This window comes from Mesoplodon bidens (genome assembly GCF_964165515.1).
Source record: "Mesoplodon bidens genome assembly, chromosome: X".
NCBI lineage: Eukaryota > Metazoa > Chordata > Mammalia > Artiodactyla > Ziphiidae > Mesoplodon > Mesoplodon bidens.
This window is the reverse complement of record NC_138163.1, coordinates 70,889,190-70,911,494: the sequence shown is the minus strand read 5'-3', so window position 1 is coordinate 70,911,494 and position 22,305 is coordinate 70,889,190. Positions and strand designations below refer to the sequence as shown.

At 37.6% G+C, this 22,305-nt stretch overlaps 1 protein-coding gene across 3 annotated transcripts in view; it reads right to left on the bottom strand.

The window, feature by feature from the left end:
• RPS6KA6 (ribosomal protein S6 kinase A6) overlaps positions 1-22,305 on the bottom strand; it is a gene marked incomplete at both ends in the record, with an annotated part of 161,943 nt that overhangs the window by 87,452 nt on the left and 52,186 nt on the right. For all 3 annotated transcript variants that reach the window (XM_081221584.1, XM_081221586.1, XM_081221585.1), the window contains one exon: positions 3,600-3,716. In XM_081221584.1, the coding sequence (XP_081077710.1) occupies positions 3,600-3,716 (117 nt within the window). The remainder of the gene's footprint in view (positions 1-3,599; positions 3,717-22,305) is intronic.

Below are 22,305 nucleotides of genomic sequence, written 5' to 3'. Positions count from 1 at the left end.
TTTAGCTCACAACTCAAAAAATTGCAGAAGTGCTCAGTCTTGAGACAATCATACTCTTTTGGTATGCAGCTAAAGTACTTGTTTACTTCTTAGTTTCATCACACAATATTAAAAAGATGTGTACTCAAGGGTTGATACTTGATAAACTTAATCACTGTTAAAACCCCATCGAGGACATTCTTAAGTAAAACACATTTTTTTTAACTGTAAGTGGGTGACAGTGAAGAATATGATTACTGATGTAGTTTAAAATCACTTCCTTGACTGTGCCAAAGTGCCAAAAGTTTTACAAATAATATCTTAGTATTATAAAACAGTCTTGACCTTGAGAACCCCCTGAAAGTGTCCTGTGGATATCCAGGGGTAGTAAGACCACACTTTGAGAATCACTGTTCTAGAACACAGCCTTTAGTGGAGTTGAAAAGAATGGAATACAGAGGGTAAAAAGAGGCAATTAAAGAAGAAAGAAAAAGTCTAGGCTTTAAAAAAGACACACAAAGCAGCCACTTTTCCCCTATCTCTTAAAATACTCACTAGTATCTCAATATGGCATCTAATAGAAGCCATCATTCACAGTCTAGAGAGGTAACTGTTTATTTGTTCATTACCTGATTTGTTCTTTTCAGGTCTAATGAGTGAACTTTCCTAGCATAAGAAAACATCATCTCACTCTGCTCTCTTCCCATGATCAACTTCAGAAGAAGCTGCATGACTTCAAACTACTGTTTCTAAAAACATCTCTCTCCTGATCAGAGAGGTTTATTTTCAGTCACCCTAATCCAATTCTCAGAAATTGTTCAGAAGAGAAATGAATGAGTGAATTATTCCAATATACTTTTCTCTCTGTCATATGGACTTTTATATTTTCTGTTAAGAAGTGTTTGCTGAAGTGAACTGCAGAACTGCACAGCTTTAACACTGATTGAAGAGAAAGGACCATTTGCAAGAAATTTTAAGTTGTAAACATATATTTTTAAAACTATCTCTTGATAGCTAATCAATTACTAAGGAGGGCAATGGTTTGATATTTTCAAAAATTCATTTTTAAGTCCTATATTTAAAGGCTTTACTATCACAAAAGCAAAAACAATATGAAGCATGAATGTTAAAATGTATGTATGCTTTGTGTAAATATGATTTGACATGTGAAATATATGAAAGGCTAGTCTGACAATGTCAAACAGGTTTTCAAGAGTTTTATTTTATTGTGTTTTAAAGTAAGTAATGTAAGTTGTTTGGTATACTTCATTTCAATTCACACATTACTTGATGTGCTTAGTACAGAATTTTATATGCATCTTCTATGATAATGCATGCTTCTTTAAAGTACAATTTTACAACTGATTTTCGTAGGATTTTTTTCCCGATTAAATAGACTATATAGATGTTCAATGTCACAAAGCATTATGTAGGTTAAAATTCCATTTATTGCATTTTAACAATGGGACTTTCACAGAAAAACTTATAAATAAGACTGCAGCCCAAACTTTCTTGGAATTGCTCCTACACTTATCTGATTCACAGCCTTGGCCAAATTCCTGAATAGGTTCAGCATATAACAAGTCCCACCCACACAATGCCTATGCAAATGACATAATACTGACAAGCAAGTATGTTCACATCCTAGGAAGAAAAAAATAAGCCACCTCCTTAATATTTCTTTGGTTGATGAACTGCACAAGGATCATTATTATGTATTTTAGTATTAGGAATTTTTAAAAGGCTTCTATGATATCCTTGTTAAACCAAAGTTCCTGTACAAAGCTGAGTGTTCCCTGAATTTTTTAAGGGCTGCGTTGACAACTTGTCAGCGTGTTGCTATAATTAATGTGAAGATGTTACTGAAGACATTTTATTATGTTATACTGTATTTTCTTCATGAAGCCCCATAAGAAAAATTTCTCTGGTCTGCTTGATCTGTTTCTTAAAGATACTGTCAATAATCATACAATTAAATGTTTCAGCCTCTTTATAATGGCAGCCAAAATATTTGTCTTCACTTTTGCTCCATTTCTAGGCCCTTATACCATGCATCTGTGAACAACAGAGTTTATTCCTGGCTTCATCTCATCATTCCTGCTCTAATTTTTCTGCTTCCATCATCTTCCCCACTTATTTTATATTTTATTTTATTTAGTATTCATCTATGAAAGCCTTAAATCCTTTCTGGAACAAAGCTGGATATAAATAAATACACATATGAATAAATTCATATATATATATATCAAATGACACAACAAATACTTTTAATGGCTTGAAATGATTGCCTGGTGATATTTTATTGAAGTCACTATGTAAGTATTTATATATCGGGGATGTAAAAGAACTTCATCTCTAAAATTAACATCATAAAATATAATGTAAAATATTTTTTAAAATACTGTACTTTTAGTAACTTTAAAAAAATAAATGTGTTCAAAATGCACATGCCTACCCTACAGGTCAGTTCTATAAATACACCCCCCAACACATACAATCTATTGAAAGCTCCTTCTAGTTTTACTCTCCCTAGCACAACTATTCAAGTCCTATCTCGTTGTCATCATATACCTCCTGTACCGATTCACTGCCAAACCATAATCCACCTTAGTTTGTCCTTTTTGTGTCCCGAAAATGTTTCTCTATATTTTACATGTTGTATTCTATACCACACAGGTATCAGATTACTTTAAGACAATTAGGTCTACTTTATATTAACCAATGCTGTTTTTTAAAGTGTTATACACAAACCAGGTGTTCAATAAATGTCTTTCTTTTAAAATGTTTCAGAGCATAATAAATAAGCAATGCTCAACTTCCTTACTTTCCCCTTTGAAACTAAATCTCAGCCACCCTGAAATTAGTAGTTTCTCATTAACTTCCTCCCCTTAAATTGTCACTGTTGCTGTTTTCTAAAGGCTGTTTCTTAATATGTGTATGTAATACTCTTCATGTCTTACATGTTAGGTATACAAAAGTCAGGAACCAAACCTACATACTTCTTTTCCAAGAATCATATACCATTAAGCCCTTAATAACCAATTTTAATAATGAGTGTCAGAGTTTATCTTCCTCAATTTTGCTTTTTCCCTTGAAATTTAAGCCCTTTGAAGGCAGGAGTTTCACATAATCCATATATCACCCAGTACTTACCATAGCTGTACTTTACACACATATTTGCTTTAAAAGATGATAGATTAATTCATGCATTCAGTACATTAATTGATACATACATTCTGACTTCTGTGATAGAGCTAAGGAATACAGATGTAATCACCAAGAAAGAAAGCTAAGGTCATGCCAGCATGTGAACAGAGAAACAAGATCCCTTTTACAAAATTCAAACCTTCTTGATTAAGGCAGCTAATAGATAGCACACTATATTTTGTCCTAGAGATATCAGTGATCCCAGGGGATTAGAAAACCTTTATTATTACAGAGAAGTATAATGAAATTGAACTAAAAATACAACAGAAATAAAAAGGAGTAAAATTAGAGCCGCCTTTGTGTGTATCCTTTGACAATTTAGAAACAGCACATTTATCAGATTTCTACCTATGTGTACACTTTTTTGCTAAATATTTAGAAGAAAAACAAATGGGGAAAAAGGCATTCGTTACCTTTCCAAAGGATCCCTGACCAAGAACTTTGAGCAACTCAAATTGTGCAGGATCTGCTTTCTCATATCCTTCCTTAACGTGATAAGTAATAGGGATTTCTTTAACAACTCCTTCATCCTGAAAAAAGAAATCCAAGCAATACTCAAATATACTTACAACATCTTATGATTAGCTCCATTTAGAACCAGAAATCACAACAGAAATAATTTAATATGTAACTCCTTCAATCTAGCACAGAGTTTTATGGGCTACTAGCATCCCCATTTCCTGGGTTTTCTAACACATAGAGATAGACCATCACCACCACCCTTATTATATAAGTTCATGTAAACAGAAGCATGTAAAATCTATGCTTCAGCTTCTGTTCTAAATAGGTAGAGACAGAAGAAAAACATCAACAACTAAAAGAGTCTTAAGGCCCTCAATGGAGTATGACTTATGAGGTAGATGCAGAGAAAGTCAAGAGATAAATAAAACCTTGTAAATTGTGGGACATGACAAAAAATGTGAACGTCAAGAGTTCTTTTAAATAGTAGTTCACTATACCATTTTAAGTAGTCAGTAATATATGAATATTTAAATGTCCAGCTAGCCATATCAATGAAAAAGAAACTAGCATAGACAAAATCTACAAAGCCCAAACATATGTTTCCAGGCCATGAGCCTACTTTTATTGAAACTTTATATATAAATTATATGCCAGATTTCCTACCACCTGGGTCAGGCAGAAGGAAGTCACCTTGGAAGTGTTTCTGCTCCTTCATATAGGACTCTATATCAAGACTACACTCAGGTGAACTGTAATTCTAGTCCCTACCACAGTAGCTAGGATGAAAAAAAAAACCCTCAAATGTATTATATATCACAAAACAACAAAACCTGAGATATATTATCCAACCTTCTGACTCTATAGGGGAGAAAACTGAGACCCACAGAGATTAAGTTCATGTGACTAGTTAATCATGATGTCTAGAAGCCTTGGTAGTTTTCTATCATATCATATCAATTCTGGTCTGGATGGCAAGAATGTTCCCAATCCATTCACCCTTTAATTAACTGATTAATCAATGGTGACTGTGGTCAAAATTGGGCAAGCGCATGGTCCCAAGTAAGCTGGCTTCATGGCAGCTAAAATAACTGCCATGTTACAGAAGTAGTCAGACATTTACTCTCAAAGAAGGGTATCCAGCAGAGGAGTTGTAGCTTTAGGTATTAAGAACCACTAATCAGTCAGAAATGAAGTATCTGTTCTGAAAATATGTCCATGGACGTTTCTTATACAACAAAATAGTATTTCACTGGACTCTTATTTTTTTTAATTTAACATCTTTATTGGAGTATAACTGCTTTACAATGGTGTGTTAGTTTCTGCTTTATAACAAAGTGAATCAGTTATACATATACATATGTTCCCATATATCTTCCCTCTTGCATCTCCCTCCTTCCCACCCTCCCTATCCCACCCCTCTAGATGGTCACAAAGCACCGAGATGATCTCCCTGTGCTATGTGGCTGTTTCCCACTAGCTATCTATTTTATGTTAGGTACTGAATATATGTCCATGACACCCTCTCACTTTGTCACAGCTTATCCTTCCCCCTCCCCATATCCTCAAGTCCATGCTCTACTAGGTCTGTGTCTTTATTCCCGTCTTACCCCTAGGTTCTTCATGACATTTTTTTTTCTTAGATTCCATATATATGTGTTAGCATATGGTATTTGTTTTTCTCTTTCTGACATACTTCACTCTGTATGACAGACTCTAGGTCCATCCACCTCACTACAAATAACTCAATTTCTTTTTTATGGCTGAGTAATATTCCACTGTATATATGTGCCACAACTTCTTTATCCATTCATCCGATGATGGACACTTAGGTTGTTTCCATCTCCTGGCTATTGTAAATAGAGCTGCAATGAACATTTTGGTACATAACTCTTTCTGAATTATGGTTTTCTCAGGGTTTATGCCCAGTAGTGGGATTGCTGGGTCGTATGGTAGTTCTATTTGTAGATTTTAAGGAACCTCCATACTGTTCTCCATAGTGGCTGTATCAATTTACATTCCCACCTGCAGTGCAAGAGTGTTCCCTTTTCTCCACACCCTCTCCAGCATTTATTGTTTCTAACTTTTTTGATGATGGTCATTCTGACCACTGTGAAATGATATCTCATTGTAGTTTTGATTTGCATTTCTCTAATGATGTTGAGCATTCTTTCATGTGTTTGTTGGCAATCTGTATATGTTGTTTGGAGAATTGTCTATTTAGGTCTTCTGCCCATTTTTGGATTGGGTTGCTTGTTTCTATGTTATTGAGCTGCATGAGATGCTTGTAAATTTTGGAGATTAATCATTTGTTATTTGCTTCACTTGCAAATATTTTCTCCCATTCTGAGGGTTTCACTGGACTCTTTTAAGTAGCAATGAGAGTGAGTTTCCCATTTTCAAGGGGTCTTTTTTGTAAAAAGTCGAGGACTTTTTTTTTTTTTTTGGCAGTACGTGGGCCCCTCACTGTTGTGGCCTCTCGCATTGTGGAGCACAGGCTCCAGACATGCAGGCTCAGCAGCCATGGCTCACAGACCCAGCGGCACCGTGGCATGTGGGATCTTCCCGGACTGGGGCATGAACCCATGTCCCCTGCATTGTCATGCGGACTCTCAACCACTGTGCCACCAGGGAAGACCCTCAAGGACCTTTTTTTAATGCAAGTACATATGTTCTGTATCTGACATTTTGGAATTATATTAAAGTATGGCATATCTTTGTGCACTTTTGCAATACATGTACACCAAAAGCAACATCAAATTGTATAGTCTTATTATTTTTAACTGATTTTATACCACATATTATGAATGTAGTAATAATCTTCAAAGAATGGTATATAACAAAAACATACTGGAAGTTTTCTCCAGTGTAAAGAACACTGATGGAAGAGTCACAGCCTAAGTTTTCCTCCTAGTTCTCCCATGCATAAGCTAAGCAGCCTTGGCCAAATCACAAACCAGTCTACTTCAGTGTTCTCACATAACAAACAGATTATGTTAGACTGTTCTTTAAAGTCCCCTTCAAGTCTGTGATATTATATTGAACACAACATAATACTTTTTATGTTTAAGAAGGCACTTCAGTTTCTGCCACATTTAATATCATCATTATAAACATGGGTCATGACATCGTTTTTTTTAAAACGTTCAGAGCTAGGAAACAACTGTACTCTATCCTACTTAGTTTCCCCAAACCTAAGCAAGTTTTTAAATTGAAATGTTGCTCAATGCCTCTTCTAATTAAAATCCACATATGACCATCCTTTAAAAATGCAATATCTCTTTTGATTTTCAGCAGCATTACACTATAAAATTTCAAACATGAAAATGCTATTAGATAAGAAAAGACAACTCTTCCCAGTAGACAGCCAGCAAAGAATATTGTTACACTGTGTCTTAACAACTTATTACCTTGTCTTTCTTTCCCACTAGACAGGTAAGCAACCTATAATCAGGTAATATCACATTCATGTCTGCATTCATAATGCTTAGCACAACATTTGTTTGACCTTATGGGAGGAGACAGCCCAAAAAATCCAACCAATTTCATAAAAAGGGAATGAAGATAAACTTATTTTCTTAAAGAAAGATTTGTAAAAGTAAAATTAATCAATAAGAAACTTCAAAATTAGTTTTAATAGCTTTCTAAAAAACAGACAAATATGTATGAATAATTTATTTTTAAACATATAAAGGTAATAGGGAAACAGGAGATTCATTCTGAATAATGGAATTATGTCAATTTTGAATATAACTGATTTTGTGATGACAATATCTAAATTTAATAATATAAGCATTTTTCCTTAGATATGAGGAATATAAATAAATATTTTTCCAGATAATTCATGATTTGGCCATGCCACATGACATGCGGGATCTTAGTTACACAACCAGGGATTGAACCCATACTCCCTGCAGTGGAAGCACAGACTCCTAACGACTGGACCACCAGGGAATTCGTCATGATCAGTATTTTGATTACACTGTGTTGTACTCAACACAAATGAAGGGTATAATGACCCCAGAATCTGCACTTTAAAAAAAATGCTGATATTAACTTACTGACTGGTCATCTGCCTGCTATAGATATATGTTCCTAGACAAACAACTGTATGTATATTACTAAATTATAGATAGTTTGCCTTTAAGTACAGTTGTTTACAATGCTCTAGTTTCGAAAAATCACTTATAAAATATTTATTCAATATGCATGTTTGGCTCCCACCCTCAGAGATTATGGGTCATTAGAATTAGGATGGGGTTGGGGGAAGGAGTCAAGATGGCAGAATAGGAGGAGACAGAATTCATCTCTCCTGACAAGTGCATAAAGAATACATCCACAAATGGAACAATTCTCATAAAGCACCGGATAAATATTAGTGCAAGACTTCAGACACCTAAATGGACAAGAAAAATCCACTTGCAATGGGGTAGGATGAAAGAAAGAAAAAAAGAAAAGAGTACTCATAAAAGGGACCAGTGACCCTGGCAGGAAGGTGAAGTTCTTGTTGTTGTTTTTATTATTTTTTTAATTATTCTTTTTAATTTTTAAAATATATATATTTTTTATTTTTACTTTGATTTTTTGTTGTCTTGTGTTTTTTTCTTGTATTTGGTCCTTTTTTTCCTTTTTTATCATTTTTATGTGTTTGTTTTATGTTTCTTTGCTTTTTTGTTGTTTGCTTTCTGTTCTTGTTTTGCTTTACATATTTTGTTTTTCTTAGTTTAGCCTTTATTGACTGCTTTCATTATGAGTTCTTTTGTTTGTTCTCTTGTTTTCTGTTTTCGTGGATGTTTTGTGTGTTTCTTTGTTTCTGTTTGTTTGGTTTTGTTTTAATCATTTGTCTTGGGTTTGGTTTGTATTTTTGTTTTCTTTCTTTTCCTGTGTTGTTGTTGCTGCAGTTTGTTGGGTTTTGTTTCTGCTATTTGCATTGGGTTTTGTCTGTCTGTTCATTTTTTTTCCCTTTTTTTTTCCTCTGGCCACACTGCACTGCTTGGGGGCTCTTCATTCCCTGGCCAAGGGTCAGAACTGGCCCTCCTGGGTGGGAGTACTGAGACCAGGATGCTAGATCACTACAGGATTCCCAAGCCCAGGGAATATTAATTGGTGTGTGCTCTCCTGGAGGTATCCATCTTGACACCAAGTCCTGGTTCCGCCCAACTGCCTGCAGGCTTCACTGCTTAACACCTCACGCCAAACAACCAGCAACAGAGGAACACAGCCAAACCCATCAGCAGACAGGATCTTAAAGTCGTACTAAGCTCACAGACACTGCAAAACACACTAACTGATGGGCCCCGGCCTATCAGAGAGAAAAGACTCAGCTACACCCACCAAAGTGCAGGCACCAGTCCCTCCCACAAGGAAACCTACACAAGCCCCTGCACAACCTCACCCATCAGGGGCCAGATAACAGAAGCAAAAGGAACTACGACCCTGGAGCCTGAGGAAAGTAGACCATGAACACAGTAAGTTAGACAAAATGACAGAGAAATATGTTGCAGAGAAAGAAGCAAGGTAAAATCCCACAAGACCAAATAATGAAGAGGAAAGAGGCAATCAACTTGACAAAGAATTCAGAGTAATGATAGTAAAGATGATCCAAGATCATGAAAATAAAATGGAGGTATGGATCGAGAAGATACAAGAAATGTTTAACAAGGACCTAGAGAAGTAAGAACAAACAGTCAGTGATCAGCAACACAATAAAAGAAATGAAAAATACACTAGAAGGAATAAACAGCAGAATAACTAATGCAGAAGAACGGATAAGTGAACTGGAAGACAGAATGGTGGAAATAACTGCCATGGAGCAGAATAAAGAAAAAAGAAAGAAAAGAAATGAGGAACGTCTCAGAGACAACACTGAACGCACAAACATCTGAATTATAGGGGTCTCAGAAGAAGAAGAGAAAGAGAAAGGGTCTGAGAAAATATTTGAAGAGATTATAGTCAAAAACTTCCCTGAAATGGGAAAGGAAATAGTCACCCAGGTCCAGGAAACACAGAGATTCCCATACAGGAGAAACACGCCAACACATATGAATCAAACTAACAAAATTAAATACACAGAAAAAATATTAAAAGCAGCAAGGGAGGGCTTCCCTGGTGGTACAGTGGTTGAGAGTCTGCCTGCCGGTGCAGGGGACATGGGTTTGTGCCCCAGTCCAGGAGGATCCCACATGCCATGGTGCAGCTAGGCCCGTGAGCCATGGCCGCTGAGCCTGCATGTCTGGAGCCTGTGCTCCGCAATGGGAGAGGCCACAGCAGTGAGAGGCCCACGAACTGAAAAAAAAAAAAAAAAAAAAGCAGCGAGGGAAAAGCAACAAATAACACACATAGAAATCCCCATAAGGATATCAGCTGATTTTTCAGCAAGAACTATGCAGCCAGAAGTGAGTGGAAGGATATATTTAACGTGATAAAAGGGGAAAAAACTATAACCAAGATTACTCTACCCAGGAAGGATCTCATTCACATTCAACGGAGAAATCAAAAGCTTTACAGACAAGCACAAGCTAAGAAAATTCAACACAACGAATCCAACTTTACAACAAATGCTAAAGGAACTTCTCTAGGTGGGAAATACAAGAGAAGAAAATGACCTACCAAAACAAACCTAAAGTAATTGAGAAAATGATAATAGGAACATACATATCGATAATTACCTTAAATGTAAATGGATTAAATGCCAACCAAAGATACAGACTGGCCGAATGGATAGAAAAACAAGACATGTATATATGCTGTCTACAAGAGACCCAACTCAGACCTAGGGACACATAAAGACTGAAAGTGATGGGATGCAAAAAGATATGCCATGCAAATGGAAATCAAAAGAAAGCTGGAGTAGCAATTCTCATATCAGAAAAAATAGACTTTAAAATAAATACTATTACAAGAGACAAGGAAGGACACTACATAATGACCAAGGGATCCATCCAAGAAGAAGATATAACAATTGTAAATATTTATGCACCCAACATAGGAGCACCTCAATATATAAGGCAAATGCTAACAGCCATAAAAGGGGAAACTGACAATAACACAAGAATAGTGGGGGACTTTTAACACTTCCCTTACACCAATGGCTATATCATCCAGACAGAAATTTAATAAGGAAACACAAGCCTTATATGACACATTAGACCAGATAGACTTAAGTGATATTTATGGGACATTACATCTGAAAACAGCAGAATACACTTCCTTCTCAAGTGATCATGGAACATTCTGCAGGACAGATCATATCTTGGGTCACAAACCAAGCCTCAGTAAATTTCAGAAAACTGATATCATATCAAGCGTCTTTTTCAACCATAGCACTATGAGATTAGAATTCAATTACAAGAATAAAACTGTAAAATACAAAAGCACATGGAGGTTAAATACGTTACTAAAAAACCAAGAGATCACTGAAGAAATCAAAGAGGACATCACAAAATACCTAGAGGGCATCCCTGGCAGCGTAGTGGTTGAGAGTCCGCCTGCCGATGCAGGGGACGCAGGTTCGTGCCCTAGTCCAGGAGGATCCCACATGCCAAGGAGCAGCTAGGCATGTGGGCCATGGCCACTGAGCCTGCGCATCCGGAGCCTGTGCTCCGCAATGGGAGAGGCTACAACGAGAGGCCCATGTAACACACACACAAAAAAAAAAACCTAGAAACAAATGATAAGGAAAACACAACAACCAAAACCCTATGGGATGCAGCAAAACAGTTCTAACAGGAAAGTTTATAGCATGCAATCCTACCTCAAAAAACAAGCAAAAATAAATGAAATAGAAATGAAGAAAACAATAGCAAAGATCAATAAAACCAAAAGCTGGTTCTTTGAGAACGTAGACAAAATTAATAAACCTTTAGCTAACTCATCAAGAAAAAAAGGGAGAGGACTCAAATCAATAAAATTATAAATGAAAAAGGAGCAGTTATAATTGACACTGGAGAAATACAAAGGATCATAAGAGACCAGTACAAGTGAGTGTATGCCAATAAAATGGACAACCTGGAAGAAATGGACAAATTTTTAGAAAAGCACAACCTTCCAAGACTGAACCAGGAAGAAATAGAAAACAAAAACAGACCAATCACAAGTAATGAAACTGAAACTGTGGTTAAAAATCTTCCAACATAAGAAAGTCCAGGACCAGATGGCTTCACAGGTGAATTTTGTCAAACACTGAGAAAAGAGCTAACACCTATCTTTCTCAAACTCTTCCAAAAAATTGCAGAGGGAGGAACACTCCCAAGCTCATTCTACAAGGCCGCTATCACCCTGATAATAAAACCAGAAAAAGATATCACAAAAAAGAAAATTACAGGCCAATATCACTGATGAATATATATGAAAAAATCCTCAATAAAATACTAGCAAACCAAATCCAACAACACATTAAAAGGATTATACACCATGATCAAGTGGGATTTATCCTCAGGATGCAAGGATTCTTCAACATATGCAAAGTAATCAATGTGATACACCATATTAACAAATTGAAGAATAAAAACTATATGACCATTTCAAGAGATGCAGAAAAAGTTTTGACAAAATTCAATACCAATTTATGATAAAAACTCTAAAGAAAGTGAGCATAGAGGGAACCTACTTCAACATAATAAACGCCATATATGACAAACCCACAGCAAAAATCATTCTCAATGGTGAAAATCACAAATCATTTCCTCTAATATCAGGAACAAGACGAGGATACCCAATGTCACCACTATTACTCAACATAGTTTTGCAAGTCCCAGCCACGGCTATCAGAGAAGAAAAAGAAATAAAAGTAATCCAAATTGGAAAAGAAGAAGTAAAAGTGACACTGTTTACAGATGACATGATACTATACACAGAAAATCCTAAAGATGCCACCAGAAATCTACTAGAGCTAATCAATGAATTTAGTAAAGTCACAGGATACAAAATTAATACACACATATCTCCTGCATTCCTATACACTAAGAACAAAAGATCAGAAAGAGAAATTAAGGAAACAATCCCATTTACCACTGCAACGAAAATAATAAAATACCTAGGATTAAACCTATGTAAGGAAGCAAAAGACCTGTAAGCACAAAACTGTAATATACTGATAAAAGAAATGAAGATGACACAAACAGATGGAGAGATATACCATGTTTTTGGTTGGAAGAGTCAATATTGTGAAAATGAATACACTACCCAAAGCAGTCTACAGATTCAGTGCAATCCCTATCAAATTACCAACGGCATTTTTCACAGAATTAAAACAAAAAAATTGACAATTTGTATGGAATCACAAAAGACTCTGAATAGCCAAAGCAATCTTGAGAAAGGAAACCTGAGCTGGAGGCATCAGGCTCCCTGACTTCAGACTACACTATAAAGCTACAGTAATCAAGACATTATGGTACTGACACAAAAAGAGAAATATAGATCAATGGAAAAGACAGAAAGTGCAGAGATAAACACACACACCTACAGTAACCTAATTTATGACAAAGGGTGCAAGAATATACAATGAAGAAAAGACAGCCTCTTTAATAAGTGGTGCTGGAAAAACTGGACAGCTACATGTAAAAGAATGAAATTAGTATACCCCCTAACAACATATACAAAAATAAACTCAAAATGGATTAAAGAGCTAAATGTAAGGCAGATACTATCAAACTCTTAGAGGAAACATAGCAGAACACTCTTTGACATAAATCGCAGGAAGATCTTTTTTTTTTTTTTTTTTTATTTTGCGGTACGCGGGCCTCTCACTGTTGTGGCCTCTCCCCTTGCGGAGCACAGGCTCCGGATGCGCAGGCTCAGCGGCCACGGCTCACGGGCCCAGCCGCTCCGCAGCATATGGGATCCTCCCGGACCGGGGCACGAACCCGTATCCCCTGCATCGGCAGGCGGACTCTCAACCACTGCGCCACCAGGGAGGCCCGGAAGATCTTTTTATAAGCCACCTTCTAGAGTAATGAGAATGAAAACAAAAATAAACAAAAGGGACCTAAATAAACTTAAAAGCTTTTGCACAGTAAAGGAAACGATAAACAAGATGAAAAGATAACAATCAGAATGGGGGAAAATATTTACCAATGAAACAACTGACAAGGATTAATCTCCAAAATATACAAACAGCTCATGCAACTCAATATCAAAAAAAAAATCCAATCAAAAACTGGGCAGAAAACCTAAATAGACATTTCTCCCAAGAAGACATACAGATGTCCAACAAACACATGAAAAGACACTCAACATCACTATTAGTAGAGAAATGCATATCAAATATACAATGAGGTATCACCTCACACTGGTCAGAATGGCCATCATCAAAAATCTACAAACAATAAATACTGGAGTGCGTATGGAGAAAAGGGAACCCTCTTGCACTGCTGGTGGGAATGTAAATTGATACAGCCACCAAGGGGAACAGTATGGAGGTTCCTTAAAAAACTAAAAATAGAACTACCATATGACCCCGCAAGCCCACTACTGGGCATAAACCCAGAAAGAACCATAATTCCAAAAGATACATGGTTCCCTGGTGGCGCAGTAGTTTAGAGTCTGCTTGCCAATGCAGGGGACACGGGTTCGTGCCCCGGTCCAGGAAGGTCCCACATGCCGTGAAGCAGCTGGGCCCATGAGATATGGCTGCTGAGCCTGCGTGTGCAGAGCCTGTGCTCTGCAACAGGAGAGGCCACAGCAGTGAGCGGCCCATGTATCGCAAAAAAAAAAAAAAAGAAAAAAGAAAAAATAGATACACGCACCACAATTGCTAACTGCAGCACTATTTAAAATAGCCAGGAGAGTTGAAGATGGCAGAAGAGTAAGACGCGGAGATCACCTTCCTCCCCACAGATACACCAGAAATACATCTACACGTGGAACAACTCCTACAGAACACCTACTGAACGCTGGCAGAAGACCTCAGACCTCCCAAAAGGCAAGAAAATCCTCAAGTACCTGGGTGGGGCAAAAGAAAAAACAAAAAACACAGAAAAAAGAATAGGGACGGGACCTGCACCAGTGGGAGGGAGATGTGAAGGAGGAAAGGTTTCCACACATTAGGAAGCCCCTTAGCGGGTGGAGACTGCTGGTGGCAGACATGGGGAGCTTCGGAGCCGTGGAGGAGAGCACAGCAACAGGGGTGCGGAGGGCAAAGCGGAGAGATTCCCACACAGAGGATCGGTGCTGACCAGCACTCACCAGCTGGAGAGGCTTCTTTACTCAACCGCCGGGGCAGGGGGGCTGGGAGCACAGTCTCAGGCTTTGGTCAGAGCAAAGGGAGAGGACTGGGGCAGGCGGCGTGAACACAGCCTGAAGGGGGCTAGTGCACCACAGCTGGCCGGGACGGAGTCCGGGGAAAAGTCTGGACGTGCCGAAGAGGCAAGAGACTTTTTCTTCCCTCTTTGTTTCCTGGTGTGTGAGGAGAGGGGATTAAGAGTGCTGCTTAAAGGAGCTCCACAGACGGGTGCAAGCCACGGCTAACAGTGCAGACCACAGAGACGGGCATGAGATGCTAAGGCTGCTGCTCCCGCCACCAAGAAGCCTGTGTGTGAGCAGAGGTCACTCTCCACACCTCCTTTCCAGGGAGCCTGGGCAGCACGCCACTACCAGGGTCCCGGGATCCAGGGACACCTTCCCCAGGAAAACGCTCGGCATGCCACAAGCTGGTGCAATGTCTCAGTATCCTCTGCCGCCACAGGCTTGCCATGCATCCACACCCCTCCCTCCCCCCGGCCTGAGTGAGCAAGAATCCCCGAATAAGCTGCTCCATTAACCCCAGCCTGTCTGAGTGAAAAACAGACGCCCTCCAGTGACCTACATGCAGAGGCAGGGCCAAATCCAAAGCTGAAACCCGGGAGCTGTGGGAACAAAGAAGAGAAATGGAAATCTCTCCCAGCAGCCTCAGAAGCAGCAAATTAAAGCTCAACAATCAACTTGACGTACCCTGCATCTGTGGAATACATGAATAGAAAACGAATCATCCTAAAATGAGTAGGTGGACTTTGAGAGCAAGATTTACATTTTTTCCCCTTTTCCTCTTTTTGTGAGTGTGTATGTGTATGCTTCTGTGTGAGATTTTGTCTGTATAGCTTTGCTGTCACCATTTATCCTAGGGTTCTATCCGTCCATTTTTCCTTTTTTTTTTCTTTAAAAAATTTTTTTCTTAATAATTATTTTTTATTTTAATAACTATTTTATCTTACATTATTTAATTTTATGCATTTTCCTCTTTCATTTCTTTCTTTTTTCCTTCCCTCCTTCCTTCCTTTCTTTCTTTCCTTTCTTTCTTTCTTTCTTTCTTTCTTTCTTTCTTTCTTTCTTTCTTTCTTTCTTTCTTTCTTTCTTTCTTTCTTTCTTTCCTTCCTTCCTTCCTTCCTTCTATATTTGCCCCCTTTTATTCTGAGCCGTGTGGATGAAAGGTCCTCAGTGCTGCAGCCAGGAGTCAGTGCTGTGACTCTGAGGTGGGAGAGCCAAATTCAGGACACGGGTCCACCAGAGACAACTCAGGTCCACATAATATCAAATGTCAAAAATCTCCCAGAGATCTCCATCTCAACACCAGAACCCAGCTTCACTCAACGACCAGCAAGCTACACTGCTGGACACCCTATGCCAAACAACTGGCAAGACAGGAACACAACCCCACCCATTAGCAGAGAGACTGCCTAAAATCATAAGTCCACAGACACCCCAAAACACACTACCAGACATGGAACTGCCCACCAGAAAGACAAAATCCAGCCTCATCCACAAGAACACAGGCACTAGTCCCCTCCAATAGAAACCCTACACAACCCACTGAAACAACTAGCCACTGGGGACAGACACCAAAAACAATGGGAACTACAAAACTGCAGCCTGCAAAAAGGAGACACTAAACACAGTAAGATAAGCACACTGAGAACACAGAAAAACACACAGCAGATGAAGGAGCAAGATAAAAACCCACCAGACCTAACAAATGAAGAGGAAATAGGCAGTCTACATGAAGAAGAATTCAGAATAATGATAGTAAAAATGATCCAAAATCTTGAAAATAGAATAGAGAAAATGCAAGAAACATTTAACGAGGACCTAGAAGAACTAAAGATGAAATAAGTAATGATGAACAACATAATAAATGAAATTCAAAATACCCTTGATGGGATCAATAGCAGAATAACTGAAGCAGAAGAACGGATAAGTGACCTGGAAGATAAAATAGTGGAAATAACTACTGCAGAGCAGAATAAAGAAAAAAGAATGAAAAGAACTGAGGACAGTCTCAGAGACCTAGGGGACAACATTAAATGCACCAACATTCAAATTATAGGTGTTCCAGAAGAAGAAGACAAAATGAAAGGGACTGAGAAAATATTTGAAGAGATTATAGTTCAAAACTTCCCTAGTATGGGAAAGGAAATGTTTAATCAAGCCCAGGAAGCACAGAGATTCCTATACAGGATAAATCCAAGGAGCAACACACCAAGACCCATATTAATCAAACTGTCAAAAATTAAATACAAAGAAAACATATTAAAAGCAGCAAGGAAAAAACAACAAATAACACAAAGGGTATCCCCATAAGGTTAACAGCTGATCTTCAGCAGAAACTCTGCAAGACAGAAGGGACTGGCAGGTCATATTTAAAGTGATGAAGGAGAAAAACCTATAACCAACATTACTCTACCCAGCAAGGATCTCATTCAGATTTGATGGAGAAATTAAAACCTTCAAAGAGAAGCAACAGTAGAGAGTTCAGCACCACGAAACCAGCTTTACAACAAATGCCGAAAGACCTTCTCTAGGCAAGAAACACAAGAGAAGGAAAAGACCTACAATAACAAACCCAAAACAGTGAAGAAAATGGGAATAAGAACCTACATATTGATAATTACCTTAAATGTAAATGGAATAAATGCTCCCACCAAAAGAAAAAGACTGGTTGAATGGATACAAAAACAAGACCCATATATATGCTGTCTACAAGACACACACTTCAGACCTAGAGACACATACAGACTGAAAGTGAGGGGATGGAAAAAGATATTCCATGCAAATGGAAAACAAAAGAAAGCGGGAGTAGCAATTCTTATATCAGACAAAATAGACTTTAAAATAAGGACTACAGCAAGAGACAAAGAAGGACACTACATAATGATGAAGGGATCAACCAAGAAGAAGATATAACAATTGTAAATATGTATGCACCCAACATAGGAGCACCTCAATACATAAGTCAAATACTAACATTCATAAAAGGGGAAATCGACAGTAACACATTAAGAGTAGAGGACTTTAAAACCCCACTTTCACCAATGGACAGATTATCCAAATTGAAAATAAATAAAGAAACACAAAGATTAAATGATACATTAAACAAGATGGACTTAATTGATATTTATACGACATTCCATCCAAAAACAACAGAATACACATTTTTCTCAAGTGCTCATGGAACATTCTCCAGGATAGATCATATCTTGGGTCACAAATCAAGCCTTGGTAAATTTAAGAAAATTAAAATTGTATCAAGTATCTTTTCCAACCACAACGCTATGAGATTAGATACCAATTACAGGAAAAGATCCATAAAAAATACAAACACATGGAGGCTAAACAATACACTGCTTAGCAACGAAGTAATCACTGAAGATATCAAAGAGGAAGACAAAAAACACCTAGAAACAGTTGACAATGGAGGCACAATGACCCAATGCCTATGGATGCACCAAAAGCAGTTCTAAGAGGGAAGTTTATAGCAATACAATCCTACCTTAAGAAACAGGAAACATCTCGAAAAAACACCTAAACTTGCGCCTAAAGCAATTAGAGAAAGAAGAACAACAACAAAAAAAAAAAAACCCAAAGTTAGCAGAAGGAAAGAAATGATAAAGATCAGATTAGAAGTAAATGAAAAAGAAATGAAGGAAACAATAGCAAAGATCAATAAAACTAAAAGCTGGTTCTTTGAGAAGATAAACAAAATTGATAAACCATTAGCCAGACTCATCAAGAAAAAACGGGAGAAGATATAAATCAATAGAATTAGAAATGAAAAAGGAAAAGTAACAATGGACACTGGAGAAATAAAAAGATCATGAGAGATTACAACAAGCAACTCTATGCCAATAAAATGGACAACCTGGAAGAAAAGGACAAATGCTTAGAAAAGCACAACAGGCCAAGACAGAATCAGGAAGAAACAGAAAATATGAACTGAGCAATCATAAGCACTGAAATTGAAACTGTGACTAAAAATCTTCAAACAAACAAAAGCCCAGGACCAGATGGCTTCACAGGTGAATTCTAACAAATACTTAGAGAGGAGCTAACATCTACCCTTCTCAAACTCTTCCAAAATATAGCAGAGGGAGGAACACTCCAAAACTCATTTTACGAGGCCACCATCACCCTGATAACAAAAGCAGACAAGGATGTCACAAAGAAAGAAAACTACAGGCCAATATCACTGATGAACATAGATGCAAAAATCCTCAACAAAATACTAGCAAACAGAATCCAACAGCACATTAAAAGGATAACACACCATGATCAAGTGGGGTTTATTTCCAGAATGCAAGGATTCTTCAGTGTATGCAAATCAATCAACGTGATATACCATATTAACAAATTGAAGGAGAAAAACCATATGATCATCTCAATAGATGTAGGGAAAGCTTTTGACAAAATTCAACATCCATTTATGAGAGGGACCCTGCAGAAAGTAGGCATAGAGGGAACTTTCCTCCACATAATAAAGGCCATATATAACAACCCCACAGCCAACATTGTCCTCAATGGTGAAAAACTGAAAGCATTTCCACTAAGATCAGGAACAAGACAAGGTTGCCCACTCTCACCACTCTTATTCAACATAGTTTTGGAAGTTCTAGCCACAGCAATCAGAGAAGATAAGTAAATAAAAGGAATCCAAATCAGAAAAGAAGAAGTAATCTGTCACTGTTTGCAGATGACATGATACTATACATAGAAAATCCTAAAGATGCTACCAGAAAACTACTAGAGCTAATCAATGAATTTGGTCAAGTAGCAGGAAACAAAATTAATGCACAGAAATCTCTGGCATTCCCATACACTAATGATGAACAATCTGAAAGTGAAATCAAAAAACACTCCTATTTACCACTGCAACAAAAAGAATAAAATATTTAGGAATAAACCTACCTAAGGGGACAAAAGAACTGTATGTAGAAAATTATAAGACACTGATGAAAGAAATTAAAGATGATCCACATAGATGGAGAGATATACCATGTTCTTGGATTGGAAGAATCAACATTTCGAAAATGACTCTTCTACCCAAAGCAATCTACAGATTGAATGCAATCCCTTCAAACTACCACTGGCATTTTTCACAAAACTAGAGCAAAAAAAATCACAATTTGTATGGAAACACAAAAGACTTCGAAGAGCCAAAGCAATCTTGAGAACAAAAAACGGAGCTGGAGGAATCAGGCTCCCTGATTTCTGCCTATATGACAAAGCTACAGTAATCAAGGCAGTATGGTACTGGCAGAAAAACAGAAATATAGATCAATGGAACAGGAGAGAAAGCCCAGAGATAAACCCATGCACATATGGTCACCTTATCTTTGATAAAGGAGGCAGGAATGTACAGAGGAGAAAGTACAGACTCTCCAATAAGTGGTGCTAGGAAAACTGGACAGGTACATGTAAAAGTATGAGATTAGATCACTCCCTAACACCGTACACAAGTATAAGTTCAAAATGGATTAAAGACCTAAATATAAGGCCAGAAACTATCAAACTCTTAGAGGAAAACATAGGCAGAACACTCTATGACATAAATCACAGCAAGATGCTTTTTTGATCCACCTCCCAGAGAAATGGAAATAAAAACAAAAATAAACAAAGGGACCTAATGAAACTTCAAAGCTTTTGCGTAGCAAAGGAAAACATAAACACCACCAAAAGACCACCCTCAGAATGGGAGAAAATATTTGCAAATGAAGCAACTGACAAAGGATTTATCTCCAAAATTTACAAGCAGCTCATGCAGATCAATAACAAAAAAACAAAAACCCAATCCAAAACTGGTAGAAGACCTAAATAGACATTTCTCCAAAGAAGATATACAGACTGCCAATAAACACATGAAAGAATGCTCAACATCATTAATCATTAGAGAAATGCAAATCAAAACTACAATGAGGTATCATCTCACACCAGTCAGAATGGCCATCATCCAAAAATCTAGAAACAATAAATGCTGGATAGTGTGTGGAGAAAAGGGAACACTGTTGCACTGCTGGTGGGAATGTGAATTATTACATCCGCTATGGAGAAGAGTATGGAGGTTCCTTAAAAAACTACAAATAGAACTACCATTTGAACCAGCAATCCCACTACTGAGCATATACCCTGGCAAAACCATAATTCAAAAAGAGGCATGTACCAAAATGTTCTTTGCAGCTCTAATTACAATAGCCAGGAGATGGAAACAACCTAAGTGTCCATCATCTGATGAATGGATAAAGAAGATGTGGCACATATATACAATGGAATATTACTCAGCCAGAGAAAGAAACAAAATTGAGCTATTTGTAATGAGGTGGATGGACCTAAAGTCTATCATACAGAGTGAAGTAAGTCAGAAAAAGATAGACAAATACCATATGCTAACACATATATATGGAATTTAAGAAAAAAATGTCATGAAGGACCTAGGAGTAAGACAGGAATAAAGACACAGACTTACTAGGGAATGGCCTTGAGGATATGGGGAGGGGGAATGGTAAGTTATGACAAAGTGAGAGAGTGGCTTGGACATATATACACTGCCAAACGTAAAACAGATAGCTGATGGGAAACAGCTGCATAGCAGAGGGAAATCTGTTCAGTGCTTTGTGACCACCTAGAGGGGTGGAAAAGGAGTGTGGGAGGGAGCGAGACGCAAGAGGGGAGAGAGATGGGAACATATGTATATGTATAACTTATTCACTTTGTTGTAAAGCAGACACTAGCACACCATTGTAAAGCAATTATACACCAATAAAAATGTAAAAATAAATACATACATACATACATACATAAACAAAATACCCAGGATATGGAAGCAGCCAATATGTCTATCAACAGAGGAATGTGTAAATATGTTATGGTACATGTATACAATGGAGTATTACTCATCCATTCAGAGGACCAAAATTGGGTCATTTGTAGAGATGTGGATGGACCTAGAGACTGTCATACAGAGTGAAGTAAGTCAGAAAGAGAAAAACAAATATTGTATATTAACCCATATATGTGGAATTTAGAAAAATTGTATAGATGATCTTACTTGCAAAGCATACATAGAGACACAGACGTAGAGAACAAAAGTATGCACACCAAGGCAGAAAGTCTGGTGGTGGGATGAACTGGGAGATTGGGTTTGACATATATACACTACTATGTATAAAATAGATAACTAATGAGAACCTACTGTATACCACAGGGAACTCTACTTGGTGCTCTGTGGTGACCTAAATGGGAAGGAAATCCAAAGAAGAGGGGATATATTATGTATATGTATGGCTGATTCACTTTGCTGTACAGCATCAACTGATACAGCAGTGTAAAGAGGCTATACTCCAAAAAAAAAAAAAAGGAACTATGAAGGGGCTCAGGCATATGTATTTTTTAAAATGTTCCCAGACGATTCTAATAAAT